The 11392-nt window shown below is 37.6% G+C and overlaps 1 protein-coding gene across 1 annotated transcript; it reads right to left on the bottom strand.

Moving 5' to 3' along the window:
* Nucleotides 1-4598: 4598 nt before the first annotated feature.
* LOC105445361 (subtilisin-like protease 2) lies at nucleotides 4599-8316 on the bottom strand. Its single transcript, XM_030994165.1, has 5 exons — nucleotides 8302-8316; nucleotides 7552-7702; nucleotides 6925-7142; nucleotides 5749-5941; nucleotides 4599-5341 (listed from the first exon to the last, which is right to left on the bottom strand). Exons 1-5 carry the CDS (start codon nucleotides 8314-8316, stop codon nucleotides 5148-5150), a joined length of 771 nt encoding a protein of 256 aa, XP_030850025.1. The 3' UTR covers nucleotides 4599-5147.
* Between the last annotated feature and the right edge of the window lie 3076 nt (nucleotides 8317-11392).

Here is an 11392-nt window from a genome sequence, read left to right as displayed (position 1 = left end):
GTTTACTTATGAATTAAGTGGCTATACATTCCTTACTTTTTAAAGGATGCAGAATATTTTTAATATTCTCATAGGTTTTACGCCTGAATAATACCTCACTATTGTATTGATATCAAGAGCGACAGGAACCAATTTGAATGAATAAAAAAGGAATTTTCGTATTATTTTGTATATTTTCAGATGACATTAGAAGGACAATTATATCCAAAGCTCGTAATACTTTTAAGATCTTTTGACAATACAACCTGCTCATACGAAACAAGGTTCAAATTAACAAAAAGAATTTAGCCTATAAATTTATGTAAAATTCAGGGATAACATTGACTGCGGATTATTAAGTTATCAAACAAATATCTTCACAGCTTTTACGCTCAAATGATATATTTTCATAGTACATGATATCCGAAAAGATGGCACGAATTCGATAAGATAAAATAATGATGATGATGATGGCTGCAGAAGAATGTATAAATTCAAAGCCAAATATTACCTTTCAAACCTTACTTTATAATATTTCCAAACACAAAGGCTCATATCAGTATCTTAATGCTGCATATGGTAAATGTCAAAGGATTCTGCATTCTTCATCAGATTCTTTCACTAACAAAAGCGATGAGAACCCCCCCCCCCAGGATATCAATGTCATTGTAGACTCTGTCAAAACACAAATCTATTTTCCGCATTATTGTGAGATTCAGAAATTGATATATTGACAAATAGCTTTATCCTTGATAGCAAAAATCATGAATATATTCCGAATGCTAAGCATAATAAAATATGTTTAGTCATATCAAAGATCTGATGTTACATCAGAGTGTTCATTCCTTCACTAGATCCCAGAAAAGGGGTGAGGTCAGTGGCGTAACTGGTAATTGTTCGGGGGGGGGGTAACGAGCTGAGCGAGCGAGGGGGAAGGGTTAGCATTCACCAAACGTGTCGAAAACTTAGATTAAAAACATATAATGCGATTGCAACAAAAATTAAATGTGTACGTTAAATGTTATCCTTCAAACACATGATGTTTAAATGGAGGACATTTCTGAATTTACTAATTCGTAGTAATTTCTAACAATTATTCTTAAAATGGCCTTGGAATAGTGGCTGCCAGGCAGTCAAATAGAAACAGACTTACAGACAAGTATGAAAACACTTCTGTCAACAATAAAGACAACTAACACAACAAAACAATTGATATCTCCAATCCATTTCATCCAGGGGGAGGAGGGGGGGGGGGCACGTGCCCACGTTTGCCCGGTCATGCCTATAGTTACCCCACTGGATGTTCTTATGCAAGAGTAAACCTAATTGTTATTTAATTTAAATGGAAATTTTGTGAATCTACTCAGGGGAATAATCTCAAAATCAATGAAATTTTGTAACCACTTCACTTTGTGAGCGACGTTCAAAGCGGAGTTTATCGCTCGACGGAGAAAGTTGACCTTCCCGACCAACTCAGATATTGTTTAATACTATTTTAAGAGACATTTAAAGAATATTTTTAATTGGAGTACATTTGAGGCAGAAGATTATTTCTGGAATATATCGATTTGTTACTTACAACATAAATGAAACAGTAAACTGGTGAACCCCGTTGATTACTTCGAAAGAAACCAGTCGCAATTTTAAATCGAGGGGTACAGAGATTATTTAATCCAATCCAAAGTAACATTATTTTGTTTTCTCTCATCAAATTATGTTTACGAAATACTTAAACGTAATGATATATAATGACATATCTAATTAATGGGGAGGCGCGATGGCTCAGTGGTAGAGCAGTGGTCTCAATACCGGCAGATCCCAGGTTTGCAACCAAACCGAGGCGAGCATGCCCTTTGGTAAGACATTAATCCTCATAACCAAGTTCCTCGAAGAGAGCGTAACACATCTGACCCCCTTGTTGCTTACTTAAGCAGTCGGGTTAAACAACAAATTACAATATTGGCGACCGTAGAAAGATAAAGAAGAAGGCATAACACCCATGAGCTTGCGTCCGGTACGCCTCATAAAACAACACAATACAAATATTAGAAAGGAAGAGCCCCCCCCCCCCTCCCAAAAAGGAAAGAAAAAGAAACAGGAGTATACATCAAAGAGGTTGAAAATGGTTGCTGTTAAGTTGCTGTGCAAAGATTAAAGTTAACAAAAACACAGACGAGGTGGTATCAGCATGCAGTGGCGTACGCAGGATTTTTTCAAGGGGGGGGGGGTTAACATTTTGAAATCGGGTCAAAAATATCGCAACGACTCAGCCCGCCGCTGAATAAGCATCAACAAAAGGGGGGGGGGTGCTCAAAAATACTAACATTATACACACATTTTTACCCACCCCCCCCCCCCCCCTGCGTACGCGCCTGTCAGCATGTACAGAGTGCATTAAAATCAACAACAAAAAATTGCTCCGACTATTTTATACTTTGTTAATCTACATAAATTGTGTCTAGTCAAGGAAATTTATAGACAACCTAACTATGTATGTGCCTTAATGATATGAGTGGGCGTTCAATGTACGTGTACCGTATATTGAGCTGCAAACATATGGTTTCTGCCCCAATAATCACTTTTCTTTTTCATCGAAGTTCTACTTAAAGAATTATAAAACGTAACCGCGGGGAATGGCGTATTTTTTTTTACATGTTCGAGTTGCCCTTTAGGCATGTCAGGAAGTCATGGTAATCAAAACAAAGGGGAAGGGAGAAAGAAAAAAAGGGGATGAATGGATATTTCTGCTCCAATTATCGGCACCCATGTCATCTTCTTGAACGCATGGCTTATCATCAGGGAGGGGCAGAAATGCATGCATAGTTGGAATGCACCTTCAATAGAGATTTTGATGTGAGTATATCACATGCTTTTTGAACCACATACAATAAGCTGTATTAATATCTTCATAATTGGTTTCAAAGACGCATCCTCTGCCGACTTTATAGAGGTATGTGAGTGATTGAAGAAAAAAAAAATCAACGCATTATTTTCTGTAGGCCCTGCTTAGCCTGTCTTTTTAATACTTTGATTGATTGAGAGAGAGCATATAGCTCTCATTTATTTCTTCCAATATGTATATGAAATGAAAAAAGTCTGCATTATTTCTGTTCTTTAACTTTTCCTTTTTTTGTCGGTGAGGTGATTATTGCAGTCTCGTTCCTACTCATCCCACTTGGCAAATATCACATTCATACCAAGTGTTAATGCCCTTTTCTATTTCAACTTAGCAGTATACCACATTGGCAATAACCTGAATTTCTTTTTCTATTTCTACTTTTAAATAGTTTTGCTTGACTAAATACCGTAGATCAGGTTCACAGGCAAAAAAAAATAGGATTTTTAAAATTCTATTTATAATTATCGTACAATAACCATAAGAAGAAAGAAAGGGGAAAATGAATTCAGCAAGCAAAGTTATATACTGTATGTATCACGATACAGATTTGCTTCTTGAATACCTGATATAAGGTTTACTGAAGCAATCATATTCCATTTACGTATATATCCCATGTATGATTCCTAATCATTATCAAAGACAAAGGAGAGCATCCTAATTATATGTAATCTGCGATATCACCTGAACGCGGTTCTAGTCTTGGTGTATATTGGGAATTGCTATACAGTTGAGGAAAGGCCTCTACATAATTTCAACCTTCATCAATCCAAAACGAACCGGCTAATATATTTCTGTCTGGTAAGACATAGTTTAGGTTTCCATGGATTTAATGACATCAGAAATACTATGTATTAACTTTTTGCCATCAATATTGTATTTTAAGCTTTTCAAGTTTACCTTTTTCAATCTAAATCTTTTTTTCTTAAAATCTTTTTTTTCTTTGTTTTTCTTTGTGGACTTAATATCCATACAAATAATGCCATTCCTCTTTTTTGTATCTCTGTACAATTACAATATTTTTTAAATATTTAAAAAAAAAAAATCTTCATAGTTAAGACTTATCAAGTCTAGATGTGCCTGTTTGATGGGTGGAATATATACAATACTATAGAGTGAATAGAAACTTGTTTAAATCATAATTTTTACAAAGGAATAATGCAGACATTTTATATTTTGTCATTGTATTCATAAACTATTACAAAATAATCTGCATTAACACTTATATTTATTTATTTATTTTTATTTGTTTATTTATATATCTTTTTTTGTTTTTTTGAGGGGCGTTCCTAATCACGCTGCATACAGTGCTGTAGTAGTTATATGCACCAACTAAAATAAGGTAAGGGTGTGGCTGCAGTCCTTCCCTCTTTCCTCGTACACCCCCCCCCCCCCCCCCTTCTCCCTCCCTGGTTCTTCGGCACCTGCATGAGAATAACATTGTTGGTTTCATGAGCCCGCCCAGAAGTTGAGTACCTCACCTCCTCTCCCCTTCCTTCTCTCTCTCTCTCTCTCTCTCTCCCTCTCTCTCCTACTTTATCTTCATATAACAGAGTTAAGTGAAATATATTTTTTGAAAGTGTCGCATATATTTATTTGTTTCCCTAAAGGCGTGCCATATTCGTAAATATCATGACTCTTTTTTGTATTAATCCTTCAAAGGATCTTAATGGGTTGCACTTCGATTAGACTCGGAACAAGAAACTAAAAAAACCAAGAAATATATGCTAACTAACAATATCATTCGTTTATTATCATCATTTCATAGCTTAATTTTCAATATTTAGAATACATGGTAAAGAAAAAGGGACAGCATGTATGGCAATACGTAAAAAAACTACATACTCTAATCTAGAAATGAAGATACTTGTAAATGATCCTGTGAATAGCAGAATTGTCTAAACCTCACCGACCCCCCCCCCCCCTGAATAATGAAATTGTACTGCTACAGTATTTTTTGTTTGAAGTACGAATTTGTGATATCATGATAGAAAGAAGAAAGATTAGTTAAAAACAGTTTTAGCAAGAAACGAAAACTAACCACCAATAATATCGAGAAAATAAAACGAAATGTTCATTTAAATAAAAGATAGAAGCGTTTGATACCGTTACTTATATTAATTCATCTATGTTTTAATCAGCTATTAATCAATTCAAAGTTTAAGTTGTCTTCTACCAGGGTTACAATGACCATGTCAAAGACAAAGACAATGAAAATGACAATGTCAATTACCATGGTACATTGTCATCACCAACTACACCCACCGGGGGTTTATGCGTAGTAAGTATTGCTGACAACGTTCAGAAGGCGGTTATTGGAAGGTAAAACCGCGGCGTTGCTAGCTGGAAGACTCGTCAGCTTGTCCTTGGCACTTGTCGCAATAAGGATGTCCAGGACGAGATCGGTCATTGTCTCACTCCCAGTAGGTGTCAGGCTAGTGGTGGACAGAATCATGGCGGCAGCACCTAGGTACACCAACCGTTAAAGATATGATAATAATAGGAGTAACAATAACGATAATAATGATAATAATGATATTAATTATAATAATAGTTTAAATTGGAGGCCTAATATATATTTCATAGCGCACATGTTAACCACGCATCAACATTAGATACATTCTGCGAAAAAAATCATTTGTTGCTGTACTAATCCGAGGACATTCCTTTACCTTTACCATACTAACCGAATTCATAACTTCAACCCTGGACCAAACATTTGAAGGTTTTTAGGGCTAGGTTTAATCATATCTCTTACCTAAAACCCGACTCGGCCCTCCCCTTATTATCATTATCATTAATTATTATTATTACTATTAATATGATTATTATAATCGTAATACTGTCTTAATTATTATTATTGATTTTCCTACCTGCCACCGCAGGGGTTGCAAAGGAGGTGCCGGATGATCTTAAGTAGTTGGAATTACTGCTTCCGGAAGGGGCAGCGAGGTCGATATTTCTTGCTGGGGCGTAGATGTCGACACAAGGACCGTAATTGGAGATTCCGATACGATCATCGCTCGCGCCATTCATACGGTTTCTCGACCCTCCGACCGTGATAACCTAAGAGCAAGAAGCAATGTACAAAAGATAAATAGTGCACAGGGGTGGCGAGGCGTCTTTCAAAGGGTGGGGGGGGGGGGGGTAATAGAAAGTGTAGAGGGAAGATGGGGTACCGACAAAGTGTAACCGCTATGCGGAAAAATATAATTGTGTAAACATGTGTATCCCTAAATTTTAGTTGATATAGTTCCAAGGATCGTCAATATTTTATTGTTTTTCTCCTTTTATAGGTTTTCGCGTCATAAGTTGCCGTTGTTTCCAATGAACTTAATAATTCAAAGTCGCTCAGTGGGGGGGGGGGGGGGAGGGTGGGGGGGGGTAGTGAGCACAATTTTTTTTTTTTGGTCCTCGAAAATTTTAAAATTTGCACCCCCCCCCCCTTGAGCGCCAGGAGGGGGGGGGGGGGGCCCAACCCCCCAAAAAGGTAAAAATCGCGTGATTTTGCATGATTTTTTCTCAAGGGGGGGGGGGGGGCCTTTATTAAAAAATCGCCATTGCTCCTTCTCAATGCCAAGAAGTCGAGAGAGCGACTTGTCAAAACTTGGCCGGGTCCTTGTATCAGTCGAGATCGAAGGAGAGAAGATAACTGAACTCGGCAGGGCGCCTTGTTTAGGTCAAGGAGGCGATAAGGTGACTTGTTATTACTCGCCAAGACGTTTCCTTAATAAAGAGAAGGTGAGAAGGTGATATATTCAACCACTTTATCGTCTTTTCGACTTAAATAAGGCACATTTTCTTTCTTCAATTCAAGCAAGTCGCCTTGTCGCTGCACGATTAACCGCTCGTGCGCCCTTCCATGTTGAGCTCTCTGAATCGGTGAATTGGGACTTTTAGATTTGCACGTCGACATAGTGGACTGCTACGTGTGACGTCCTTTTAAGGCACTCTGACGTCCCTTTAGAGCAATGCCACTGCCTTGGAAAGACGTCACACGTAGCAGCCCACTAGGTCGACGTACATATTAAAAAGTCCCTAATATTTACATCAGGTGATCCAGACGGTGAGTAGTTACAGGCATCAGCCATGCTGATGTCCGCACCTTGGTTTCCAGCTGCCACGACGACCACGCAATCGGTATTCGCGCTGAGGTTCCCGAAAGCATAGTTGAGTGTCGTACTAAATGACGTGGAAATCAGTGAGTAGGAGACGACACACTTAGAACCCGGGTTGTTGTTCCACCACCGTTGAACGTCGTCAAGCCCTGTATTAATGGGACGTAAGAAACAAAAATGTAGGTGACATTACAAGTGGTCCTGCCATATTATTGCTGCTTGATTTATTTCGTGATTGGTAATAGAGTAGTGGAAAGGTTGCGTTCAGTTGATTGTAGGTTAGGTTTGGGGGTTATGGTTATTCAAATAACATCTGTTATTTAAAAAGAAACTCGAGGGTTGTTTTTGTCCAAAGTGCTGAAAACACCTTAGACGGTGCTTGTGGCATGATAATGTGATCCAATTTACATTCAGCGAGTATTTGTCATAGTTTGAATATGAGGGCATCTGAAGGACCATCCTTCCACACAAGTTGAAAAAAAATACTGCTCACCATCCTTCCACGCTAACATAAACAGAGTGAAAAAGCTCACAATTTCACAATTTCAAAGTACATACCTGCGAGGACGTCGTCAGCCGCGGCTAACCCATCGGATCCAGCTACCCGAATGCTCTCTACGGTCGCGCCCTGAGCGACTCCTATGTTGGCACCGGCGGCTACGCTCGCACAGCGGGTTCCATGTCCATTGACGTCCACCATAATGGGTGACTACGAAACAAGAATCAGGATTTAGAAGAGTAATGAAAACGTAACAATGTAATGCCTCGTTCAGATATCTAGCGGTATACAGCGGCTGTTTGTATTTGATGTATTAAATATGTATTGGGGGGGGGGGGGGGGGGGGGGGGGTGTCGAGTGATTTAACGCGTCATATCTGAACCAGCCTTTAGGCATCCGCAATGGACTGTCTACTCCCCCCCCCCCCCCCCTCCCATACGCCATATTTTCCAGGTTTCTAACAAACACGACTTTTTGCATGGTTAGTAATTGTAAGTTTACTTTCATTTAATTTTCTGGACCCCAAGGAAGAACAGTTTTGTCATATCAACACAGCTGAGTAGGCTGTCCAGCCAATATGTACTTTTCTAATATGTTGTATTGCTTTATATATTGTGATCTGGAAAATAAATACCATACCATATACCGTACTCTCCCTCTTTCTTTCTCTCTCTCTCTCACTCTCTCTCACTCTCTCTCTCTCTCACTCTTTCTCTCTCTCTCTCCTTCTCTCTCTTTCTCTCTCTCTTTCTCTCTCTCTCTCTCTCTCTCTCACTCTCTCTCTCTCTCTCTCTCTCTCTCTCTCTCACATCCGCCTTCTCCATCTTTATATCTCCTCTTACACCAATATCTGTATGTATATATATATATATATATATATATGTCTTTTTTTCTCTCTCTCTTTTCTTTCTCCATATTTCTCTCCCATCTCTCTCTATCTCCACTTACACTCGTATCTGTCTCTCTTTCTTTCTCTCTCGCTCTCTCTCTCTCTCTCTCTCTCTCTCTCTCTCTATCTCTCCCTTTTCTTCCCTCTCTCTCTTTCTCTCTCTCTCTCTCTCTCTCTTTCTCTCTCTCTCTCTCTCTCTCTCTCTTTCTTTCTCTTTCTGCCTCTCCTATCTGCCTCCTCGATATATCTCTCCCTTCTTTCCTGCTCCAGCTGTATCTATTAAACAAATGTTTCTATGGTAGGTATATATCTTTAAGTAAACATGGTAAGGTAATAGTAGCCACTAACTAGTCTATTAGCTACTCAGGTGGTGTTACGGTCAACTTTTTGCCTACAAACTGAATCTGATCGGAGTCACGTATTTCGCCTGGTGACGCTAACGGTCGGTCTCAGACCGTAAGCAATCATGATCTGATTGATACGCGTCCGTTAAAAACCCAATCACACACACATAATGGACATAGGGGGTATACAAGACATTGTCTCTGCTGATGACAAACAAATCTATAATGATAAATTGTAAACAAGATAATAATTTTTATGTTAAGATATTTGGTATAATTTCTAATTTTCTAATTTTAATATCGTCGCATCATTAGCAAGCAAACACTACTAAAACCAAATTTTTATTAACACCATAATATATTCATCTTAGATTGTTTATCATTATTTTTTTCGTTGATTTATTTATTTACTCGATTAAGTCTATGTTCCATTACAACAAAACAAAAATATTTGTTGATATAAAAATGAAAGTAAATCGGACACAGATAATTTGTCTCTCGTGTGTCAGTGTACAGGCAGAAGCGATGTGGAAAAGACAATCACGTATAAATCCCTTTAGAGAAAGTTACTATAAGACCGTTATCGTTCTTTATTTTTCTTTTAAAAAATGAAAGCAGAATTATCCCTAATTAGAACATTCGGCTTCTCAACATCCATGCAGAGTAATCGTTAATATTCATGGCGTTAACATTTATCGCGTTTTTTATGACAGTTAGGGACCCACTTAGTGACATTTTTGGTGGCTCTGAGTAAAGACTTGAATAGTGGAGTGAAAGTGATTCTAGGTATGATGATGTAATATTATGCTTGGAAATCACTTTACAATCTCACACCCCTCTGAGTTCAAGTCTGAACTCAGAGCCACAAATACGTGCGGGACTGTGGGTTCTTTATGCAAGTGGGACATCAAAAATGTCGCAAAGTGGGTCCCTAATTTATGGAATTGCCCACTTACACGTATACAAAGAAATGAACTCTGGATATTAACGCATGAGGGCGACACATACATCAGTAATGAGTCAGAGGGAAATAATACTGGGGAATCCCCTCTTGTACTCGGTTGGAGCATAGGTCCATGATTGGAGGCCTATTAAAGTCTATATGATTATGTAGATTAGACACTTGTGAATATTCATGCACTGATAACACTGCCACAGACCTGCTTAAAAGATCGAATATTTGTCTACGAGGCTGCGCTTTTGGCAACCATACCATTATAGAACTATCTACAATGAAGTATAAAAGTTGATTTAATTCAGAATTAGAAGTTGAAAGTATACGTATTCTGGTAAAGTGAATTATACTTCTCTGGAATAGCTAAGCAAACAACCAACCATATTTTTTGGAGTTTTTGTATTTTACGGTATATATACGAGAAAAGTATTAGCTCTATTTGGCAGGTGAGTCTATTTGGCATACAGTGCACTCGTGGTATGATGTGCTCAATAGTGTATAGTCTTGCCATGATCAAGCTGATGGTTAAATATTCTCGGCTGTGATTACCGAAAGATTTTGTTTATTTTCATTAAAAATAACATATTATTTTCAATTTTTCTTCATATTTTTAATTTAAAAAAAAATATATCTTTCATTATCATATATATTTCATAAGATTGTATATTCCTCGTAACAATTTGTTATCCCATTTTTAAATGACATCCATGCTGCGTATTATTATTAATATTCAAGTACACTGATATTTATAGTCCGTGATGGTGTCATCGTAAACACCAAACACCTTAGTATAGAATACTCGAAACAATATACGCGATTAACATGTAACTCAAGTGACGTTATCCTCTAATGCCCAACACTATTAGTTATACAGTGACCTGTCATTATGTGTAATGGGCATTCCCAACACAGGCATTTGCTACCGGGTTAATATTTTGCCTCCTTCTTCTTTTAAATGAACTGCATTGTTCTATTGGTTTATTGTTTACAATATCGGCAATAAGAAAGAAATGAATGAAGTTTTCAATTCAATCAGTTGATGTGTTTACGAATTGATTTATATTTATTGCATTTCGTATGAATTATTTTATGAACGCATGCACACTCAAACGCACACACAAACATACACGAACAAACACCCACACATACATAAATGGACACACCTTTTCTAAGCTGATGACAACAAATATATTATGATAATGTCAACAAGACGGTATACATCTATTTCATGCTGTTTTAGTTCGCTTTCTATCGTCGGTTCATTAACAAGCAAGAACATCTTAACAATTAACTGATATTAAAACCATATAGATAGCAATATTTGTTTTTAAAAGTTTGGTAATTTATTTATTAATTTATTAATTTACTCATTAAGTTTATTCTTTGTTGTGTTCCCTTAAATTATCTTCCATTTTTTAATAAAAATGAAAATAAATCGGACACAGGTATCTGGTTATCGTGTGCCAGTGTACAGGCATAAGCGACACGGAGGGGACAATCACGTGTAATTCTCTTTTAGTCAGGTCAATATACGGTAAAAAAACACCCCAACCCCAAAAAAATTGCAACAAAAGGTTTTTCAACGGTTTCTAGTAGTATTCGACCTCAGGAATAACATACTAAAAGTAGACCAAAATCGAAGCTTCAGAAAGCTGTTATTTTCAAGATGGCGTCCAAGATGGCCGACGATACCTAAAAATGGCCATAAATCA

The sequence above is a fragment of the Strongylocentrotus purpuratus genome, unplaced genomic scaffold, assembly GCF_000002235.5.
Source record: "Strongylocentrotus purpuratus isolate Spur 01 unplaced genomic scaffold, Spur_5.0 spur5_scaffold_21, whole genome shotgun sequence".
NCBI lineage: Eukaryota > Metazoa > Echinodermata > Echinoidea > Camarodonta > Strongylocentrotidae > Strongylocentrotus > Strongylocentrotus purpuratus.
The sequence above is the reverse complement of the archived record's forward strand: the minus strand, read 5'-3'. Positions and strand labels throughout refer to the sequence as shown.

What these genes read in the sequence shown, in the direction of transcription:
- LOC105445361 (XM_030994165.1), bottom strand. An exon ending in GGCTGACGACGTCCTCGCAG is followed by an intron (nt 7,143 to 7,551) that starts GTATGTACTTTG and finishes CCATTAATACAG; the next exon opens with GGCTTGACGACGTTCAACGG. An exon ending in CACCGTCTGGATCACCTGAT is followed by an intron (nt 5,942 to 6,924) that starts GTAAATATTAGG and finishes TCTTGCTCTTAG; the next exon opens with GTTATCACGGTCGGAGGGTC.